Here is a 24,524-nt window from a genome sequence, read left to right on the forward strand (position 1 = left end):
CCTCCCTCAGTCTCTCCTCATTTCCATACTTCTGCTCTTGTGGAATGTCCCTAAAGGGTCCTGGAGAAAGGCTGCCAGCAAGAAACGCTGACAAAAATATGTTGCCTCTCCACCATGCAAGATGGTAGTATGAACCTTAAGAGGGTCGTATAAGCTCACAGAACATTAGTAGAAGTTATTCTTCCTGTTATTAATGTTTTTTAAAAGACTGGTTGATAATTATTTGGCATTAACAAATAAACAGATCATAACCATTCTGTACTATCAACAAAGTATCTGCATCCACTTTGCTTTATCTGCAAGCAACGTGGATCACTAGATCTTAGGAGTTCATATGTATTTCTATATATGCCTAGTGATATACACACAAACACTGATGGTAAGGTACAAGAATTGATGTTTCCCTACAGCCTTAAAACTTTTGCCTCATATTTTTAATTGAATGAGTTATTTAGCTTTTTTAGCACTGTATCAAGCTTCTCCTACAAGAGGAATGACAATATTCATAATTTAATATGCAGTTTAGACTCAAAGGAATACAATCAAATCTGTACAAACATTTACAGAATTAGTCAGTTTTTGTTCTCAGAAGATATGGAAAAAGCTCTGGTCCTCTTACTTTACAATACAGCTGGACTAATGTCATCTGTTAAAAACATTTTAGAATTAATCCTGACATTTTAAATCAAATAATTTACTATTTTTTACTGAAGACTTAAGTATTCAGCTAGTTTGACAGTTGCTTGAATATGGTTTGAGGAATACTGGCACTAATCATTGAATAAATTATTAGAAAACATATTTTTCTTGCATATTCCTGGCCATTTTCACTACTATTTATCAGTTCCTAGCTCTTAATGACAAAATCCACTAAACCCAAGGAAAGAATCACACTTACTTCAAAAAGAGGGATAACCTGCAGTTTCTGATCGTTTCGTGTATTTTTTAAAAATCATATTTTTACAAATGCATGGACTTAAAAGCTTTGAAAGCATTAAATAGCAGATTTTTAAAAGCTTTTTCTTTGAAATCAACATTTTTACAGATATTGCAAGGATATAATTATGAGGGTTTTTTATACAGATATGTAACAAACATAATCTCATAGCTGAGCTGATGCTCAGTTTCAGCTTTCTCTTCCTATAGTACAAATCTACAGGGAGTACAAATAAAATAATCAATTGTTTTAAAATATGCGGTCAAATTATATGCCCCTCTCTCATTTCATCCATGATCGCAGCACTGCAATTTAATCTGCCAGCATTTACATAGGGAAATTTGCATGAAGCTAGGGCTTGCATCATCTCAAAGATCTTACATCAGCTCAAAGATCCAGACTGTATGTTTCTGATTAAAAGACCCAAATAGGAGACTAGCACAAAGTAAGAACAACTATCTCTTTAAAAAGGACAGTTACAATCTTTTGCAAGATAGTCTCACATCTTTCTGTTCCACTGAAGCGCATCACGTATCTCTCAGCAACTCTGCAGAGGTTTCTACTGTTCATCGCATATAGTGATGTGCACAGCATGAGTGGTGGGAGCAGGATATCCTGCCTAGTTGGCCAGCAGATCTGGACCAGCTAGGAAGAAAAAGTAATCCTGTGCTGAATAGACTGTAACAGATTGCTTCCTCCTTGTAATGAATGGAGGACCACAGCACAAACTGTAATTGAGAGCTAGCTCCCTGACTGATCTGATCTGGGGGTGGACAACTATAGGCTGCCACTGAGTCAGTTTAAGGCAAGTCGTCATGCTGCAATTTAATCCTAAAGAGAAATCAAATAAAGGTTTTCAGAGCCTTTCTTTGCCTTTTTTAACAATACTTGCAAAAACACATTGTGGACATAGTCTAAACATTCCCATTCACTGAGACAGCAGTATCCTATTGATAGTAGCTTAAATTAGTTCTTCTTTGTCTCCTTGGATGAAAATTTAGATTTTGAAATGTGTAAAAGACCTAAACAGAAGGCATTGGGAGACAGAACGGATGCTCACTCATTCTCAGTACCTGATTGTTTCAGAATCCATTGGCCTTTCATAGTCCTACTTTTCCTTATACCAAGATTATAGAGTGCAGAGAAAAAGGGAAGATCCAAGCAGACAGATCATTTTGCTGCTAGCAACAGCCTACCTGGGGACTTTCCAGTGCAGTAGATTAAGAAAATGTTTAGTGACTATCATGATTCAGAGCCCAGTTAAGTCTGTGAAAGCCCTAAACATTTAGGGAAAACATATTTTTGTTATTGTTTCTGTTTATCACAGAAAAGTGTGGTCAGATAAGTGTCTTACTTAAGTGTCTTACTCTGATAAGAGTCAGATCTTACCTATCTCTCATTGCCTTTTGACTGAAAAGGATGGAACTAAGTTCTGTAAGTCTCAAAAGCATTAAGCCTCTAATTTTGCACCAGGAGCTTTTACTGCAGATCTCTTTCCAGTCACATTACTTTTAGTGAGTTTCCATGGAGGAACAGGAGTTCAGTCTCTCAGCCAGTACTTAAGTTACAGCAGCTTAGGCCAGTAAAAAGCTAATACAGGCTAAAGTCAAGATACGAGCAGTCAATGCTGGCAAAGGGAAGACTCAGCTGCAGGTTATGAGATTCATCCTGCAAGGTGCAGGTGTCAAAGAAGGCCAGAGCAGACTCAGGTTGGCAGCAGGAACAAGCTGGGACAGGAGGCAGGACAGAGGGATACATACCCAAGAGTCAGGATCAAGAACCAAGGCTACAGCAGGTAGAAGCAGGTGTTAGGTCCCAGGATCCCAGTATCGTGGACCAGGGCTATACTCAAGTGCCTGATGGGGAAACCTGACTGATGGGAAAATCATAAGCCAGGCTCTCAAGTCAGTATCTAAATCCCTGGGGAACAGACTGTGGCCAGGCCTTTTGACTGTTTTTTGGATTGATGGTGATCAGGTGCCCAAGTATCCAAAGTTTGGAAGGGGTTTGGTGCATGCTAGAATTGCTTAAGATTGGACTTGACAATAGTACTGTCACTCAGCCAAGTCCTTGGTGCCTGCTCATGTATACAAAGAAATATGTGCAATAGCTCACAGGACAGACACCTTTCACTTTGCGTTTGTAGGACAGAGCATCAAGGTTTCAAGTAAGCTAGCAAAGCCTATTCAGTAGGAGGGGATTAGGAGATAAATACGGAGTCTTGTCCTTGAGATGAATAGACTTACAAAAAAAGTCTGAAATTAAAAAAAAACCAAACTAAATTTGTCTAGCATCAGTGCTGTAAAGCTTTTAAAGATTTGCAGAACATTAGAAAGAATACACTCAACATGAGGAATCTTTTAAAAATACCTCTCTCTCCAAAAACTCGAGATAACTTTAATACTCAGTATAGGTTAATCATATTATATCTACTCTCTGTAACAGAACAGAATTTTCTCCTCTTTACCTTTGTATGAGATCTGAAACACAGGAATGCCCTATGGTCTAGAAGTAGTACAGGGTAAATCCAAAGATCTCCTTTAAAAAAATAAGAACAAAGCAACATTTTATCTTTTCTTTATCTCTACAAGCTTATATAGTAGGCTAAAGTCTCGTTCTGTGTAAAATATCACTTCAAAATAAGTGTTTAAACACTTAGAAGTCAAAATTAACCATTTGAATAAACACTGGCTTCTGGGTTGGGGACTTTTTAATGCTAGTGTTTTAATTTCTAAATCAGTTGTTCTCATTGGATGTGCTTAAAGTCATTACAATCTAAAACCTGCTTTCTGATACTAGGAAATAAACTGATGGCTTCATTCTAGTTCTTCACAGACTGATTTCTGTCATTGTGACTGTGATTAGCTACTTTTCATGTTGGTATTGTGGGTATGGAAGTCAAACAATGAAGGCAAAGAAATATTTTGTATTGTAGCTCTGCAAAACACAAATTTGTCCATACTGGTAAAGAAGACTGGGCAAGTGGCATTGCCTACAGATGTGCTGTAGCTGTTATGTGAATAAGAGATGTCAGTGAGACAAGGAGAATGACTTCTGTGAAGTTTCATTCTCCTTTGAATGGGTGAGAGCAGGTTGGTCTGGCTTTTGCTTCTCATGCCAATCTGCCTGCTCATCTGTTCACGGACTGCTCTGTGGAGTAATTCTGTCAGTTCCAGATGTTTCATTTATTTTACCATTAAACCAATGTGGTGTGTAGCTGTCATGGTGGGTAACTTAGAGAAATAAAAAAGAATGTTCTATTTGAAAAATCTGTTACTTAAAACTACTCACTGTTCATAAGTACCAGTCACATATTTGCTGAATTTAAATTCAGTCACTGAGATTGTGCTTTTGGACTCCAGTAAATATACTAATACACTATATTAACATAAATAAGTTTATCTAACATGTTTTAACCTAGCTACTTAAGCATGGTTAATTTTGCATAATGCTGGATACATAAAACATACTCATTCCAAGGAACATGTTTGTTCCCATGGCCAGTTTCTACAACTGTTGTGAAATAACTAGGAGCCACAGGAGCCTCCATGGGATAAGCACAGCTGAGTTTCTGCTCTCTCTTGGAAATAAGGGTATCAAGAATTGTCATAGTCAACAGTAACACAAAGTACTTTTAAAACTTGAGCTCAAAAAAACCCTTGAGCTTTAAAACCATACCTGCTGTGCAAGCACGGTCACAAGGATCCAGACAAGGATCAAAAGATCAACAGGAAATTCATGGAAAGGAAATCACTATCGCAACACATGTATGTAATTGCATTTGGTATTTAAGCATGTCATCTTGTAAAGAATGCTATTTTTTCCCCTATTTTATTTTTTCAATAGCCAGATTCATGTTAATGAAGATCTAGGGTACAATAGATATAGAAAGTTACTAGAGGCTTATCAGATTTCAACAGTGTTAAATATATTTAACCTTTTGCTTACCCAGTACCTTGTGACACCCACCAAGAACAATTATCATCCAGAAACATAGTGCCCAGTTCTGCTTTATTACTGAGATATGTTAGACTTTCCAAAAATAAAATCCAGATTATATGCCTTAGTTTTAAATCTCTTATGTTCTTTTACAATATACTCCAGGAGCGATCAGGAGTTTTTTGTGAATTCCAAGTGCAAAGGAAAAGTTACATGAAATAGTCAGGCTGAAAAGAGTTTACACTGAAAGCAACACAAGATGAAATCACAAGTATAGCTGTAGTTTATTTCACATAAGGATTTCCAGTAAACAGGGCTGTGTCTGCAAAACATTGTCATAAGGGTGCAGATAAACTCAAAGTAATCAAAAAGAAGCCCAAATATTCAGGATTATAGACCTCAACGCAACATCCATTCACACATAGCCATCCTTCCCACCTGTTTTTTCTGCTTTATTATGGTCTTTGTTACTCCCTACTTCCTCCCCTCATTATGATTCCACTTTTCTATCTAGGTGCACACACGAAGTGGGGGATGGAGAGGGGATGCTAAACAGTGGAAACCCTTCAAAATCATCAAATAAACATTTTAATAAATATATTAAAGTTTGTTCATTTTAGATGGAAGTACGACCAAATGAAAGGTGTTTCATAAGCTATAATTTTGCCTTCCTTTGAGGATATGTAGAAAGAAGCAGCCAAAGCTCACTGATACAGCTGAACTGTTTTCTGTGAGCAGCGATTTCATTGTGATCATGCACAGCAAATGTAATTACCTTGAAAAACAGATAAAATGATAACTCTAAAACTACACATGTAGATCTCTATATTCTCCTACAAATATTTTAATCTCAATTCAAAACTGAAAATGTTCCACTAAGAATGTTCCTTAAAGGGGCTGGAATTCAGATGGTAAAGGGAAGTTATTGTAAACAGTTTGGGGGCATTATTAGAAAGGTGTCTGAAATGGTAATAAGAATGTTTGAGAAATCTTTAAAATTATCAGAAGTATAGAGCAACTTCTGGGGAGATTCAGCTCACAAAGTATCAGCCAAGACTGCTAATAAATATACACAATGGGTTAGAGAGTGCTCCATTACTCATGTTGGTGGGTGGGCTTGTGTCCATACACATAGTCTCATCAGAGCACATGGGCTGCAGCATGAGCCATAAGTAAATACTTAACAAAACAGTTAAGAGCTGCACAGCCCAGGTTTATGGAGAATCACATGAAGTGGCACTACCACGAAGGAGGAATGTTCCACAGAATGATTATGCCATGCTGATAGGGAAAAGCTTAATTTTTGGGAGCAGATCTTGGGTCAGATCTTCTGCTACCGTAAATGATCACCACCTTGTTTAGGTCAAGACAACCAAAGATCTTGTTCTTTTTGTAGATACAATAGGTTATTACATATCTGATGTTTAAAAAAGGCAAAGCAAGTACTCTAAAAATTATATAAGTGCACTTGGGTTTTTTCCAACTTACATTTCAGTAGTGTTTTACTACATTTCAGAAGTGGTTTATTTTAGCTATAGGGCCTGACCAGAGATCACAGGATATAAATATGAGTTTGATCACTAAAATCAATGAGAAAAAAAATCAGGAGTATAAAGTTTATACATATAAAAAGGAAGGTTCAGTTCTTCTTACTATAAGAACTAAAGTCTTTGAATTATATCATTGGAAAAACAGCTCATCCTACATTTTTCAGTAAGATCTTGGGAATAATCTATATATTGAAGAGACAATAGTGAACTCCATAAAAATAAATGTAAGCAAGCAATCAAACTTAACTTTTATTCCTAGATTTTGTAAAGCTTTATAATCTCTCAAAGACTATACAGTAAAAACGTACCAGTAAATATAACATATAACCTGTAAAAAAGCAGAATCAACTTCTTACTTGGCTTCAAGATAAAAAACAATTAATAGCCCAGTCAATTATCTCAGTTCTCACCTGAAAGATGACAATTTCTCATTTTTCTCTTTCTCTAAAGCTCTACTCAGAGTCAATCCCAGACAACTCAGTTATTCTTTCTATGAAAAAGGCAAGTGATAGAACAGAGGTTTAAAATGTATTTATTTCTATACATATAAGCACAGCCAGCTCAAGAGTCATCTTGTTTTTCCACAAGACTTTGAGAAACTTCTCAAGAAAACTACAAACATATGTACATACTGCAAACAGACATTTTCTCCATTGTCACTCTGCATTTAATTTTGGACTCCAAACAATTATGCAAGTGGACCACACACTCCACATAGTTTTGTTTTATATTCACAAGCATGGAGAAAACTAAACCACTTTTAAGCACAAATATTGCTTTAGAAAAGATCTTATTAGAAATGTACACATACAGCAATGGTTTTAGAAGTACCAAAGATTGCAAAAACGTTCAATAGCCTTCAAATATGTAACTGTAAGTGCCACCCCTTTCCCCTCGCTCCCTTCAGAAGCTTTCCCTAAACAAGAAAAATATTCCCTCTCTATTTACTTCCTATTTTTTTTTAAATCAGGGTATATTATTTTGAGGAAGTAAAAAGTTTTACATTTTGTATTGTGCTCATGCAAACAGGCAGATGAATTTGGAAGATTTCTGTTTCTTTTAGTACCCATATAATCATATCACAGTACACTATGGGCGAGGTATCATTATTTAAGTTTGTTGCAATCACTCATACTTTTCAGAGAGAAACAAAAACCTGGGAAGAAAACAAATGAAGTCCCTTAATTTCAGTAAGAAAAGTGGAATACAAGTGTGAACTGTAACTTGAAAGTAAATAATATAGGGGGATCCAGAAATCAGTCAATTCCAATTCATCATGTGAATGCCTCTCACCTTGCTGCAGCAGATGCAGTGCAGTGTATGCAACTTTCACCCAGTAGCAGTGCACTCCCATTAGCCTGGCAATACGCACATATAGTCTTACCACACTCAAGTATCTGACAGAAAAAAATACCACCAGGGCATGTATCTCTAGTAGATAGAGTGCCAAACGCAGAGTAGCAGCGTTGATGCCTTGATTTGTGTCTGCTTAGGAATACAAAGTTCCCCGATTTATATTGCACATTACCACTACCACTCTGAAATCAAAGATCATTCCTCTTTTGCATTTAAAATGTGTGGATATTGATTTTACACAGGTAAAAGTTTCTTCATTTTCATTGCCATAACACATATTCTACAAGGGGAGTTAAGCAGGCTGCATGTATTTGGTCTTATCTTTATTTTCAATATTTCCTCAGTTTTGTGTTCAATACATTTATGCATTTTTGCAAATTCTGTTTTAAACAGAATGACCCTAAACCCATTCTCCTCTGAGCTGCACAACTTTCAGTCTCTTTGTTCATGTGATTATTAACATGTCATTAGCTCCTCAATCAGCAGAGAATTTTCCTTGACAAATTTGAATTTCAAATGTAGAAACCAAGCAGAAAAATTCTGTCTGTGGCATAAACCTTTCAAGATTTCTTTACATATCATCAAGTACAGGCTTTACAGGACATCTGTAATTTCCACAGTATGCAGTACACTACTGTTCCAAATGCCAGGTACACACACATCTTTTATGAGAAGACTTAGTACTAGCATTAATCTCATGACTTTTCCAGCTGATATTTTCTTTCTTCTTTGCACGCAAGTTTGCAACATCTCTCTCACATTTTGGCACTTTCATTTCATACTTTCACAGTTTTATTAGCACTTTGAGCTTTAAAAGATAGCTCATTTATTTGCTATATCTAGACGCCACAGAACCTTAAATACACTATATAAAGATGTAGAGCATGATAGTGACGGAGTGCAGTCAGACACGGATAATTTTCCTGAAAGCATTCCAAAAATCGATCTCTTATAACTGCCCTTTGTCTAGAGTAGCAAAACCAGCAGTCTTGACAGACTGCACGTTCCTGTCTGACAATCTGCATGCTCCATTGTTTGTTTGCAGATCAGCTGTTCTGATAACAATACACAAGATACAGCGTCAGGTGATGACAAAAGTTCCATCAAGACTATGTTCTTTAATATATTTCTCTTACATAACCTCTATACAAATACACAAAATTTGCACAAACACAAGCAAGAATGGTTGCAGTCTTTCGCTGCTAGATTCCTTTTCAGCCATGTCCCAAATGAGGGGTGTTTTAGGTCACTACTGTTTCCTGACATCTGCTGTCTCCTTTTCTCACTACCTTCAAGACAGCTTTTTCTTCAGCTCTGTCTCTTCTCCCGCCCTATATCTCTCCTCCCCTCAGCTGGCCATCACGGCAGATGGCAAGCTGAAATAAGTGGACCTTATTGCAAGTACATCTAGAGGTGTTCAAATCCAGAAGCATTATTGTCTCTAAATGAAGGGCAGAAAGTGAAAGGAAAGGTTTGATCAAGATTTGGGTGGGGGGTGGCGGTGTGTGTGTGAGGTGTATCAGTTAACTTTGAATAAATGGTGCAAGTTCTAAACAAACCTATATGGGTCTGATAAAAGCAGGTCTGTTTCTGCAGCATTGCTGCTTTTCTGCTCAATGAAATATTCAGTAACAGTAATTCTCTTGCCTTTTGCAGTGGGAAGGGACCTTACTCTCTAAAAGTACAACCACGTAACAGCCAGAAACATTGGCCAAGACTAATGCTAAGGCAGAGCATGAAGTCATAAACATGCACAGATGTTACTATTTGGAAACATTAAAGAGGTACTGAAGTTCCTGAGCACATCCCAAGTTGTGTTGATTTCAGCAGTAATGAGTCATAAGGGAAGAAGATACTACTAAAATTACATGCCTGGGACACTTTCCTTTGCCACTTACGTTTAGAAAAAACCCAACAGTGTCTTTAGAAAACTTAATGGGGAGACGAGCACTTTGAAAGACTGCCTTTACCGAAGGCTGAAATGAATAAATCTGCTTGCCTGTATTTATGCAGTTAAACAAATACAAAGCTAATGTGTTACACATTTCTGATGGTATCATGGAAGGCTCAGGAGATCTAATTTCACAAATATCTAAAAAAGGTTAGTGCTGAAGGTTACAGGAAGTTATGATACTGATTATTTTAGGGAAACATTTATTTAAAGGAATTTGGGCAGTTTTATAAACATAGTAAAGAAAGTGGGACTGCTCACACATTCTGTGCCAGTCCTGCTCTGATTAATAATTGCATTGAGTCTACTGAAATATTCAGTTAGGTGAGAGAACACACACAGGAGGTCTTATTTTTTCAGAAGTCCCTGAACCTTTTCTGAGTTCGCTTCAGTAGCAGCTCAAGCCTACTCCAACATGTGAAAACAGGGATTTCATGCTGAGCATGAAAATTTACCATGGTGCGCTAATACAGTTATGCTCATGCTATCCTTTCTGTATCTATCTTATCCTGTATTCCAGAAGAAAGGACTTCCAAATTAAAAAAAAAAGTATGAAGAGATGCAACCCAATAGCTCTGCTCACTTTGGCAAGTACGATTCAAGGTTTCAGAAGGCTTTCTTTAGGAGGGAAAGTAAAATCTCTGAGAGCTGCTTTGGCTCATTATCTGCTAGAGAGCTGGAATTTTAACTGAGGCAGAGAAGAGCTAGTATCATCCATTTTACACTTTTACCAGTACAAGAATAAAGACACACAGAAAAAGAGCTAATTTAAGCTATCACTTTTACTAACTCAAGGAACATGGTACCAAAACTGGAAGAAACTATAAGTTCACAAAAATATAAATTTCAGGGGGGGGTCCCCTTTTGTGTTGTGGTTTAGAGATTATTTTATTGACTTTTCTCTGTTGCTTAGGGATTCTCTTGGTAGAAACAACTTTGCCCTAGACACTGGCTCTCCAGAAATGCTCTCCTTTTCTCTCATGCCTTCTTTCATGCCTAGAAAAAACTACTTAACCACACAACCTTCAGCAAGATAGCAGGTACCAGTCAACATCTCCTTCCTGTGCCCAAACTTAGCTAATCAGATAAACTAGTAGAAGTTCCATGTCACCTTTTACAAAGCATTCACTTACGTATTCACCTACCTATCACAGTATCAGTCTCATCTACCTATTCTTGTTTGCTGTGGTTTGACTGTAGATATTTAGATATCTAAATTTAGCTAAATACATTTAGTTTTAGTTCTCTCTCTAAGTATCTAGATGGATACTTATGGAGAAGATGCTTTGATTCAGAATGTAAATGAGGTGCAATCCACCAAAGGCAGGTACACTTTTTGATGGGGGGAAAAAAAAAAAAAAAAAGAAAAAAAGAAAATATCAAATCTAAAGGTAAGAGTGGATCTTTGGGGCTTCAGAATTACCAGGTAGTCTTTCTCAACTTTATTAAATTGCAAATACCTCCCCCTCCCCACCTCAGAAATTGCCAAATTTCCTAATAGTGTGGGACTCCGGTCACCTACACGGAAACAGCTAAAAGTCTATAGCTGGATTTGATTTATATCTTGCAGTATTTAGTGGCTTCATTCCTTTTATCTCTAAATAAATACAAGCCAAAGGAGTAACGCTTGAAAGCATTTTCCCCAAAATGCACAGTTTTCTCAGTGTTGAATGGCTTCAACATTTACTCTGCAGAAAAGGAAATTTTCCTTCAGAGATTTGCATCCAGCAGCCCTTTATAACCTTATATAAGTGCTGTTTAACTTCCAGTAGAACTAGTTAAAGTTGATAAACTTATCAGCTGGCTAGGTCTGAAAATGCTGGAAATATTTCTATGATGTCTATTATTACAGTAGCTTTCTTTTTTAGCAGATGGCAAGGGAACACACAAAGCCAGGACATTCATGTTTAAAAGAGTATTAAATTCCAGTCTTCAAACCAAAATCAACACAAGATGTGTGGATGATGTTACCTTCTGAAACACAGTTCAGGGTCTTAATGAAAAAAATTCTTTAACTTCACAAAAAGTGAAGTTCCCTTCCACATCATTGAAAAATAAATTGAACCCAAACCAGGACCAAGCACATCACATCACATAAATGCCACAGAACATTCACATGACATCTTGCTTCATTTTCTTCCACATCAGAGTGGAAGAAAACATGAGAAAAAAATAATCATAGAATCATAGAATCATAGAATGGTTTGGGTTGGAAGAGACCTTAAATATCACATAGTTCCAACCCCCCTGCTGTGGGCTGGGACACCTTCCACTAGACCAGGTTGCTCAGTGCCCCATCCAGCCTGGCCTTGAATGCTGCCAGGGCTGGGGCACCCACAGCTGCTCTGGGCAACTTGTTCCAGTGCCTCATCGCTTTCATAGTAAATAATTTCTTACTTCTATCTATTCTAAATCTACCCTCTTTCAGTTATAAGCCATTCCTCCTTGTCCTATTGCTACATGCCCTTGTAAATATTCCCTCTTCAGAGCCATCTCTTCTCCAGACTGAGCAACCCCAACTGTCTCAGCTGGTCTTCACAGGAGAGGAGCTCCAGGCCTCTGATCATCTTTGTGGCCTCCTCTGGACTTGCTGCAACAGGTCCATGTGTTTCTTCTGTTGGGGGCCCCAGAGCTGAACGCAGGACTCCAGGTGGGGTCTCATGAGAGCAGAGTAGACCTGCTTTGACCTGCTGGCATGTTTTTTTTTTGATGCAGCCCAGGATACAGTTGCTTTCTGTACTGCAGGTGCATACTATTAGGCCATGTTGAGCTTTTTGTCCACCAGCACCCAATTCTTTCTTCTCAGGGCTGCTCTCAATCCAGTCTCCACCCAGCCTGTACTGATTATGGGCATTGCCCCATTCCAGGTGCACGACCTTGCACTTGGCCTTGTTGAACTTAATGAAGTTCACTGAGGCCCACCTCTTAAGCCTGTCAAAGTCCCTCTGGATGACATCCAGTATGTCAGCTGCACCACAGAGCTTGGTGTTAGTGGTAAACTTGCTGAAGATGCACTCAATCAAAATGTCCGTGTTGCCAACAAAGATGTTAAACAGCACCAGACCAAATAGTGACCCCTGAGGGACACCACTCCTCACTTGTGTGCACTTGGACATTGAGCTGTCGACCACAACTCTTCGAGTGCAACCATCCAGCCAATTCCTTATCTACTGAGTGGTCCATCCATCAAATCCATGTCTCTCCAGTTTAGAGACCAGGATGTCGTGCAGAACAGGGTCAAATGCTTTGCACAGGTCCAGGTACATGATGTCAGTCACTCTTCCCTGATCTGTCAATGCTGTAGCCCTGTCACAGAAGGCCGCCAAATTTGTCAGGCACTATTTGCCCTTAGTGAAGCCATGTTGGCTGTCACCAGTCACCTCCTTATTTTTCATTTGCCTTAGCATAGTTTCCAGGAGGATCTGCTCCACGATCATGCCAGGCACTTAAATGAGACTGACTGGCTTGTGGTTTCCCAGGTCTTCCTTATTTCTCTTTTTAAAAATGAGGGTTATGTTCCCCCTTTTTCAGTCCATGAGTACTTCACCAAACCCCCACAACTTCTCAAAAATGATGGATAGTGGCTTAGCCACTTCATCTGCCAGTTTCTTCAGGACCCACAGGTGCATCTCAGCAGGTCCCATGGACTTGTGCACCTTCAGGTTCCTTAGATGGTCTTGAACCTGATCTTCTGCTACAGTCAGCAGTTCTTCATTCCCCCAGTCCCTGCCTTTGCCATCTGCAACTTGGGCAGTGTGGCTGGAGCAGTTGCTGGTGAAGACTAAGTCAAATAAGTCATTGACTACATCAGCCTTCTCCATGGTGCTGGTAAACAGGTCTCCCATTTCCTTCCAGAGAGAACCCACATTTTCCCTAGTCTTCCTTTTGTAACCAAAGTACCTATAGAAGCTTTTCTTGCTGTCCCTGATCTCTCTGACCAGTTTTAATTCTATTACAGCTTTAACTTTCCTAACCTGATCCCTGGCTGCTTAGACAATTTCTTTGTATTCCCCCCAGGCCATCTGTCCTTGCCTCCACCCTCTGTAGGCTTCCTTGTGTTTGAGTTTGTCCAGGAGCTCCTTGTTCATCAATGCAGCCTCCCAGCTTTTTTGCCTGACTTCCTCTTTGTCACTCCTGAGCTTGGAGAAGGTGATTCTTGAATAGTAACCAGTTTTCTTGGATCCCTCTTCCCTTCAAGGCTTTATCCCATGGTACTCTACCAAGCAGATCTCTGAAGAAGCCAAAGTGAGCTCTCCTGAAGTCCAGGGCAGCAAGCTTGCTATGCACCCTCCTCACTGCCCTAAAAATCTTGAACTCCATTTCATGGTCACTGCAGCCAAGGCTGCCCTTGATCTTCACATTCCCCACCAGCCCCTCCATCTTGGTGAGAACAAGGCCCAGCATGGCACCTCTCCTCATTGGCTCCTTTATCACTTGGAGAAGGAAGTTATTATCAGAGCATTTCAGGAGCCTCCTGAATTGCGTATGTCCTGCTGTGTTGTCCCTCAACAGATATCAGGATGGTTGAAGTATCCCATGAGGACCAGGATTTGTGAATGTGAGGCTGCTCCTGTCACTCTCATCCATTCAGTCTTCCTGCTCGGGTGGCTTGCAGCAGACCCCACTATAATGTCACCTGTCCCTGCCCTCCCTTTAATCCTGACCCATAAGCTCTCAGTTGGCTCCTCATCCATCCCCAGGCACAGCTCCATGCACTCCAGCTGGTCACTGACATAGAGGGCGACACCCTCTATTCATATTCAATATATATTATATAATAATTTATATTCCATATATTATTAAATTATTATTTATATTCAATGCAAAAAATGTTGGCCGAAAAGATACCATTTTGATGGAAACTGGACCTTTTACCAAGTGAATATTTTATATCCAAATTATCTGCTTTCAGCAGAGTTACTTGTGAGAAACAGAAAACAAAAAAATAAAAAAACCTTTCCAAAGTTGTGCTGTATTCATGATTTTTTTCACTGTGCTGTTTTGCTAGTGTGTGTTATTTGTAAATCAAGCCACACCATACTTGCAGACCAAGATTATAATGTAGCTTATCAGCTGCATAAATCTATCGATGGACATGAAAAAGTACCAATGTCGAGTCACATGAGCATGTGGCCTCATGACAAAAAAGTCAGCGATGGGCAAACAGTAAAGTGCTGAATTTCTGCCCATTTAAAAAAATTGCACATGAAGGGAAAACTTGTCCCCTTCTTGCTCCATAACACACTTTGGAGACAGGCAGATGAAGCTTTATAACTTTCGACAGCCTTCTCAGGGATGTAGGGCTGAACGTTACAGAAAGACATCTTTCAGGTAACTTGTACAACCTTTTCTTTAACCAAGAATCTTGCTGAAAAACAGCTTGTCTTTCCAAAAGCTTTGGTGTCCTAAGAGTTGGCATTATTTTCCAAAATAGAGGGTGCATTCACAGGAGTCTGAGTTGAACTCTAGCTGCAATAAGGTACAGAAAGTTGCGGGGAAGATATAGACCCATTACATTTCTGTTGATAAAGTGAATATATAAGCTAATAAGATTACGATAGTTTTAAATTATTTCTTTTGCACTGAATTATCTCCAAGCTCCTGATACCAAATTAGGTAACAGTGAAATAAACACTTAGTTATCTCAGAAATGCCACAAGTCCAACAGTGGCCTTCCCTTATGAAATGAAATGCACCATCTGACTTTTTATTATTTATTTCCATTTAAGAGAAATTGTTGATTTTGTTGAATTACAATCACTAGCCTGTTTTTAAATATAAGTATGAAAAAGGAAAATCAATAAATTGAGCTGCAGTTTTCAGATCTTGAAACTTCTGATTGCAAAATTTTTATATATAGGCTAAGTGCCCAAATACGAAAATCTTTGGCAAGAACCCATCCATCCTTGACCCAGAACTCTGAGATTAGGTTTTTCACCTATTTAACAGCTGGTCACTTAGCACTGGCCTATTTTATGCAAATAGTCTTCCATTTAAATAACAGTAATTTCCATTTATTAGAGTAATTCAATTTTCTAAGGACAGCCTAATAATACAGCTGCCCCATTATGCCATGGATGAATGTCATCAAATACTTGTAATTATATTTTAAATATGTTACTGCTATTTAGTATTCTATCACACCCACAGCATGGTTGATAGCTCACAGATACGAAGTACAGAGATCTCTGTCATCTAGAGAACATACAGCGTAGGTCCCTGTCTAACAAGGATCACTATACTTGTGCATTTTGTAATGCTCATGTAGGCAAAATTACTAGAGCATTAATGAGGAAAAGCTTAATTGTAATCATTTTACACACATATATATACGTAGTTCAGCAGAGGTGAATTACTGTAGTAATTGCACTGTATTTTAGAGAGCCATGCTTCTATATAAATTCTGACCCTGGTTTTGCTGCAGGCTGTAATACCATAAAATAGGGGTGAGTTCACAAGGATTCACAAGGCCTCAACTACAGTTCCTGCTGGAACCAGTAGGAAAAGGCTGTAGAGAGAACCAGTCTCTGTGCTGCAACAGACAGCACAAACCGGGCTTTGATAAGGGTAGCAGCTGAGCAGAAAAAAAACCAAAGGGAGAGAGGTTCTGTAAGACAGATTCAAAAAGAAATGGGTCACGTATAGCAACACATTCAGTGTCCCAGAATGTCTAGCTTCAGTCAAGGACACAAACAAGTTCCCACTGGTGTCAAATGATACCAAAATTCTCCCTTTTCTCTCACTCCCCTGAAAACAATGTCCTTGATAAAATGTGCCAAACATCCCATCTTAAGTTCTACCCACTATACATCCTGACACAGCCTTGCAGCGACTTCCTATGCTCCTGCCACGGCCTCAACACCTCACAAACGAGTACCCCAAGCACAATCCTGTGGAAGCACATCCTTACAGAATGGCTTCCTGGCCATGCCTTGAGTGTAACCCATCCCTATGTCCCTGCCTGGTGATGGCAGCCCTGCTCCCCTCACTGGGGTTGAAGGATGGGACCTGCTGGTGGTCCCACAGCAAGCTCCTGGCTCCTCTCCTTTTCTGAGCTGCTTGCTTCCACTGCACCCCAACAAAAGCTGCTCTGTATGGTGGCACCTGCTTCTCCAAGCTGTTACAAGCAAGTTGTCCACATCTTTCCATGGCAAAAATACAGTAGGCTAACATGCTCGAGTTATGCCTGGACTGCCCCTCCCCATATGAATATATGTTAATAACAATTTAATAGTCACGGGTGATGGAAGGTGAAGGAAGCAAGGGAGATAACTTTTGACCATTTCTATGACAATTCATATAATCTGAGTTTTAATTCCTCAAGACCTTTATCCTTAATCTGAATTTGTTGTAGGCTCCTTGAAGCTCATGACTTCCTCCCCTGCCAACTCTCTGTTCAAGATGCAGTAAGAGAGACTTTTCTCTTATTGATTCTCCTGTTGACTTCATCCCTTTGAAGGGGCCACATTCCTTCCTTTACCCCTTCTTTGGTGCCCACATGAAAAAATTTTCAATGGTCGAAAACAGTATTGTCTTCTGCTTGGTAACTTAGAGGTGCCAGGTGATATATACACTTCAGAATCTTGTTGACCTAGTGATGCCTACTTGGACTCTGAATTGGGGGAATCATGTGACTTTTCAAGTATTTTAATAAAAATCACTATAACAATGCACTGTTTGGAGAAGGCAGCTAACAGTTACTTGGCTGTATGTGCTAAACACGGCAAGTAGTAATGTTAAATATTTTACAACAATGATGGGTTTTGTTCTTCATAAGTCAAGAGAAGCTTTTATAAAAATTATCTGCATCCTGGGCTAGTCACTTTCCAAACTTTTACACAGATGCGATCCCAAATTCAAAGCACTTGCAATCAAAGGCAAGCAACATTAAATGAGAGGGGAAAGGAAGAAAATGCATCTATCATCAGCTGCCTTCTCCCTGAACATTACAAATTAATTATTTTCATGGGACATTTAATTTGACACCAGCCACAGAAGGGATGTGCAAAAGGGAGCAGTTTCCTACACAGCTTGCCTCAAGAAGTGTACGATATTGTCAAGCATAGGAAAGGCACAGATATAGCACTTATGAAATTTGTTTTCATTACAGAGGCTTAGATGATGTAAGTCATAGGACAAAAGTAAAACTGTGGAAGGAACTCAAAGATAATGAACAGAAACAATGTAATTTAGCAAAAAGGAAAGAGACAGTAAAAGAATTGAAAGGGTGTGATGGGCAATATAGATGATTTGGAGAGATAATACAGTCTGGGGATAGTAAAGCTGGAGACAGGAGGAGTACCTAAATGGGTGATGAGAACCAAGATTGGTAGTTGCAGGAGATGGGTCAGAAATAAGTCATCAATATAAAAATGGTAGTGGATGCAGTGCAGAGGAAAGCCCTTTAGGGACAGATAGACGGTCCCTGGCATTCTCACAGCATGAAAAACAACACACTGAAAGAGATGCTGTAGAATTAAGCAGAGAGGTGGGCAGAACACTAGAAGACTGTTTCACCAAACCCTGCAAAAGATTATATTTTCAAAGGAAAGACTGAACTGAAAGTGTCAGTGGCATAAAGAAAATAAAGGAGAGAGAAGAGAGTAAGACATTCCAAGCAATTCCAAGATTTGGCTAGCTGAGAGGAGTTTCAGGGAAGTGTTGAGACTGAAAGCTGACTAGAGGTGTAGTTACAGAAATGAAGTAAATCTGTTTGCAGAGCAAATGAATTTAGATTTCTAAAGAGATGGAGCAGTGGAAATTATTTGAGAGAAACTTGCCTGCATGTTACAGCTTGAGATACTGTGTATAGATAGATAATTATGTGGCCCACAGCATTTATAAACTGCTTAATCAGATTGAACCACTCTTTTTATAGTGTATGTTTCTATGGAAAACAACAACATGTATTTAATTTCAGATCACTTACTTGTACAAAAAATTAGCTGTGAATGCATGTCACTTCACCTTGTAAATGCCCACTACATCACACTTCTCTGTGTAGTTTCTGTGTTTACTCAGGTAGCATAGTTATGTTGATTACAAACAAAAAATTAACAGCAAGATGGTGCCTGAATGACAAAAATTAATGTGCAATATGATGAAGAATGATTTATCTGTTTTTCTTACAACCGCCTATACATTTGAACTATTTTGGAGCACTAGGTCCATAAGGAAATGTTGCAGTTGAGTAAATTCTTCCTATCCCAATCTATCATTAGCAGAAAGGTAAGTCCCATTGACTCCAGCAGAAAACAGAGCTGGACAAACCCAAATGTTTTTTCAAGATCCTGCCAGTCTAAGATTTGGAAAATCATGTGACTCCAGTTTACAAAATTGAGAGGCGCAGCAGACCTAAAAGAAATGTGCACAGGCTGCTAAATCAAATTTACACTGATGACCTTTTTCAGCTCAGGTCATGTTCTCACAGTCCTACTGCACAGCTGAGCTGGCCAGGTTCCTGCATCATCATCATCACCACCATCGTCATAGTTTTGAGCTAGTTTCACTCCCCAAGCCTGCTTACCACAGATCCAGATGAACACTGGTATTGATACAAAACATGCAGCACTGTGCAGTGGGAGGGGAAAGGGACTACAGCAGCTCAGACTTACATTAGCTTACTCTGTTTTGGAGCTGCTTCAATAGGAACAGACCAATAAGGAGGACAGAGGTGCTACCATCCCCATAACCAAAACATCTGACACAGTTGTTAGCTTTAGATTTCATCTTCCATGGTCCAGCAGGGACATCATAATGCAGTAATCTTCTGCAAGCTTAGAATGAACTGCTGGTTTAAAATTTAAATAACAATGTGGAGCTTATATATCCTACTATTAGAAAAAAGGATTGTGAGATGTGGCTTTCTTTTCTTCCCCAAAAGTTTAATTGATTTTATGGAAATGGGGGATTGTACTTTGAGCAGTCTGGCCACAAGCTTCAGACATTTTTTTGAGAGAAGAAATTGGTTGATATACTGTACTTACTTGACTGTAAAGTCTTTGGCTTATTTCCACATTCTGAGCTTCTATATTCTTGCTGATTTCTTGGAGTGAGGTGTGGACAGTATTAAATACAATAACATAAATGGCATTTAAATGATTGAAGTTTATTTTTTTAATTATTAATTAGTTATTAGTGATAGTTGCCATAAATATACCTACATTCCTCTTCAGCTATAAAGGAGGAATGCCTTGTCTAATCACAGTATTTCTAATATGCACTAGCCAGTATCTAATCTTAATTCCTAAGTATCATTTTCAATGATCTGGAAGAAAATACAAAGTGATTGCTGGTAAAACTTGGAAGAGCATGCAAAAACTGGTGGAGTGGCAAGTAATAAGGCAAATGTTCTATAGAATAATCTGTCTCGACTGGTTAGGTAGTTTTATTTGAACAAGATAAATTTTAATAGGGGAAAATGCAAAGTCATAAATCTAGGCACAGGGAATGCAGGTTATACATATAGGATGGGACACTGAAAAAAGTGATTCTGAAACAGTAGGTAGGTAAGAAACAGTGAACTCCCAGTGCAAAGATGCTGGTAAATAAACTAATTTGATCCTTGGAAAAGTAAAAGAATATTGAAAAGAAGGAGCTGCTTTTCGTTATTTCCATATTCAAAAACTGATGTCACCAATGCTGGAATACTATGTTTAGTCTGGCATTCGCATTTTTAAAAACATATTAAAAAATTGAAAACATTCAGAAGTCAATTAAAGCATATTTTGACACCTGAAAAATTTGCCTTAGGGCCAGAGAATGTCAATATACTTAGTTTAATCAAGGGAATGCTAGAAAATTATTTACTTATGTTGAGAGAAGCTAAAGTAAACCAGCAGAAAGTGTGGAAAGCAATAAGCTTTTGGAGGAACATGTAGATGTTATATATACAGAATGCATATAGATAGATAGCAACCAAAAGCTGTTACATAGTTTATGTACCTGCAGAAGTTGTTTCCCCTTGCTTTCTGTTAATACTGTTCAATATAAAAGATATCGTTCCTCTTAAAATAAGAGCTTGGCTCATAACTCCAAGTGTTGTTTTCCAATAAATCAGGAAAAAAGGCAATACCAGAGTTAAGAAAGGGATGTTACCTTAGCACCCACTCATGTTTACACCATGCAGGGAAGAAACAAGCTTAGTCACTTAGTCACAAGCAGAAAACACTATGAGGAATATGTTTTCTTTCACCACTCCTTCAAAAAGAAGGGACAAAGGAACCTGGATTAGCCAGTCCAAGGATTAAATAAATTCAGGTATGAAAAGAGGATGAAACAATATAGAGAGACATTAAATGGGGGTCAGAGGTTGATGGTGTGGGTTTTGGGGTGGTTTGTTTTTTTAAAACCACAGCACTGAAATCAAGAAAAATCCAGAGAAAGCTGAAAGGACAATTCCTTTAAAACCACCCCATCAAATACAGACAATATCTCTACAGAAATCAATAAAAAAATTTTGCTTGCTTGCTTTGCAAAGCAAGAACATTTACTGTGTTACTCCCAACAAACAAAGATTCAGTAAACCCTGTGTGTCAACTATTAACTTCCCATTTCCTTATCTACAGTAAGGGAGAACATCATCTTTAATAACAGAAGATGGTTTGTGCAACAAATCACTGTCTGCATGTGCCCACATGGAAATATTTCAAATAGTAACTAGCTTTTTAATCAGAGAGGTATAGCAAAACTTAACATGTAGAATTAAAAAGTGCACTTGTCTACAGTGAAGGTACCTGTTACAAGATAAAACTCACAAAGAAGTGTTAGATTTTCCATAATCTGAATCTTTAAGTCAAGTTTGGATGTTGATCTAAAACATGTATTTCAAAAATTATGGCATCATGCAAGAATTTCTCAGCCATGTTATGCAAGAAGCCAGTCTAGTTTATTTTTCCAGCTTTGGATTCATCGAAACTGTGAAGAATAGAGGGATTCCTAAATCCCACTTCCACAGAAAACATGATGCATCAGAGAGAAATGGCAGCATATACACACAGACTGTATACTGAATGAATCCTCAGCTGCTGGAGAGGAGTAGGTGACCCAACATTTTCTGGCTTTCTTGAAAATATATTTTATAAGAGCAATGGGGGGAAGGAAGACTCAAAAGGGTAAGAGGGGCATATGAATTTAAAATGAACATCCATATGTTTTCACATTTCTTCAACTGCATCTAGCAATTTCAAGGATGCTCATAATTAAGCAAGGATCTAGCATTTCATTTTCAAAGTACTGTACAGACATCGACTAATCACCTAGAAATGCTTTTAATTTGTTATGCTTTCAGCACCAGCTTCATTTAAAAGGTTTAAATATTGTCTGAAGTATTCTGTGTGATGTTTCCAAATATAATTTTTTGTATCTTTAGAAGATTCTCTGTTATAGAGAACAGTATGAAACATTAAGCTGCAGTAATGTATTTGAGATTATGCGGATTTTATTTTGTCAAATACATGTTATTGTTTGTTGCAATAAATAATCATAATAAAGTAGATAATTTCTACAGGGAAAGAAAAAAAATATAGCAAAGAATTATGTAAAAAGTAAAATATAATATTTTCATGACAGCACGTTCCATGACAAATAGCTGGTAGGAGGCAAATCAGAGGGAAGCAAAGGAGCTGAGAGAAAAAGTATCAAGTGTTTTAGATGTATGACACAATCACTTTCTTCACGAATATGAACTACCGTATTTGAAAATAAAGCTTTGATCAACATCCCTGTCCCTGAATTTGAAGTTTCATGGGTGATTTTTCTCAAAAATCAACTTAGAATTACCACACAGGTGAAAATATTTTTTAAAAATGTGAAAGGGAACGCAGAAAGTTCACCTTCAACATTCACATTGTGGCAATTCCAGCCAAAACCAACACCACTTTATGACTAAATTCTGCAGAGACTCTACTTCTCTCTTTTCCCAAAGATGTCCTGAAATATAACCTGTTTCCTTATCCTCCCATCTGAACAAAAAAGTAATGCTCTTTCCCTACAACATCAATTTTTACCTCTTTTGTGACGATTTATAAGGTTGCAGTTTTCCTTTTATTCTGTCAGACTTCTGTATTCTCATTGCAGCTGACCTCTGAACGCACCATAGGAAGCAGAAAAGTTTGATACCATCACTGCAGGGTAACTTCTTGTTATTGAAACAATGACTAGTCAAGCAGCGGGAGACTCTGTGAGAAACTTCTTAAATCTAATCATTGAAAAGACGACTTCTTTATCAAAATGACCCTAGAATTCCTGATCTAATTCTTGAAAATGACAATGTTGAAGTAGCAATGTTTAGTCAAAGGAGGATTGTACTATGAGTGGATGCAGTAAGCAGGGCCTTATTTTTCTGGGGTGTCCCTGAGAAATTAATCTGCAATTCTTTATAAATTCACTGCACTGTTTTTACCCCCAAACTATTATTTTAACCCAGATTAGACTCACTCTGTGGTCCCTACTGCATTCCTATCAGTTATTAAATACCAAGGAATAACCTTGGAGTGTTGTCATTATATTGCTTCTTACAGTATGTTTGCAAGTCAGGTAGTGGGAAGGTACACAACATGCAAGTTGAAATCAAAAGCAGACTTTTGGGGAGACTCTCATTTACTTCCCCTTTCTCCTTCCACTCCTGTTTGCAGAAAAACGCTTTTATTCATATACATACACACATGCAAACATGCCTTAACTTCACAAGGACAATTAATAAAATGATTGTATGGAAAAAACAAAAGAGTTTTTGTACGTAGTTATCTATGAAGGGTATACGTTATCCACAACTGACAAGAAATAAACCACTAAATTTGCATCAGGATAGACATAACTTAATTTTGAGGGAAAAGAATTTAATAGATAGGAAACACTGGAATGGATTGTTATAGGAATCTGCTGAGCACCATTATTAGAGGTTTCACAGTTTGTTTTTAAATAAAGCCATGGAAAAATACAGCTGAAAAGACCCTCATGAGGACTTCTGGTGCAGTATTAGTCAACCTCCAAGCAGCTGATCCTGTTTTTGGATGGTCACTTAGCTATATATAACTATCTTTGTAATTAATGAGTTGATGATGGAGTTGAGAAAGAGAGGGTCATTTTCTATCTGTTTTACCTGGCACATTCCAGAAGAAGAAAAAAAAAATGTTTACGTTTTAGGTAAACAAACTAAGTCCTTTGCAAAATGTTGTTTAATGGAACATTCTGAGTTTTTTTAATGATGATACCTGAGCTTTTACATTTCAGCAGCTCAGGAGTATATGTGCAGGGGTTTCAGATTGGGGAGTCATTTTCTAGATCACCTTACGGAAGCTTTATGGGCTACCACAGATCAGCTGCTTGCAGGTTGACTCATACTGCACCAAAAATCCTCATGAGGGTCTTTTCAGCTGTATTTTTCCATGGCTTTATTTAAAAATAAAATGAAATAAAATATTTTTTTAAACAGATTGCTTGGAAACCATATGACCTGAAACTCCTGGCAGGCAAAATCTTGACATTATCACTCCTTGTTAAGATAAGATTGTGTGATGGTATGAGACTGAAAAGATCTGTCTTAACACAGGACTATCAGGAAGCCTTTCTGAAGTTCCAGTCCCAGCTCTGGCACTTCTTTTAGGTGGGTCCTCAACACTCACTCTGAAGCCAGGGGAACGTCTATAAAAGCCTCTGTGTCTACATGTAAATAAGCAAATGGTGGTCCAGGGCCAAGCCCCAGCTTTGAGGCCAAGGGATGCTGATTTCTCTTAGGGAAAGCTGTTTGGAGTAGTAAAAACCACAGCCAGAGGGAGTCCTTGAACTGGAC

At 38.3% G+C, this 24,524-nt stretch overlaps 1 protein-coding gene across 1 annotated transcript in view; it reads right to left on the reverse strand.

Annotated features, from left to right (window-relative positions):
* IQCM (IQ motif containing M) overlaps positions 1 to 16,906 on the reverse strand; it is a 117,465-nt gene extending 100,559 nt beyond the window's left edge. The window contains 6 exon segments of the mRNA XM_055798034.1: positions 3,405 to 3,475; positions 14,937 to 14,997; positions 15,000 to 15,039; positions 15,042 to 15,120; positions 15,122 to 15,252; positions 16,742 to 16,906. Of these exon segments, the coding sequence (XP_055654009.1) occupies positions 3,405 to 3,475; positions 14,937 to 14,997; positions 15,000 to 15,039; positions 15,042 to 15,120; positions 15,122 to 15,252; positions 16,742 to 16,906 (547 nt within the window).
* Positions 16,907 to 24,524: the final 7,618 nt, after the last annotated feature.

Source organism: Falco peregrinus, chromosome 2 (assembly GCF_023634155.1).
Source record: "Falco peregrinus isolate bFalPer1 chromosome 2, bFalPer1.pri, whole genome shotgun sequence".
Classification (NCBI taxonomy): domain Eukaryota; kingdom Metazoa; phylum Chordata; class Aves; order Falconiformes; family Falconidae; genus Falco; species Falco peregrinus.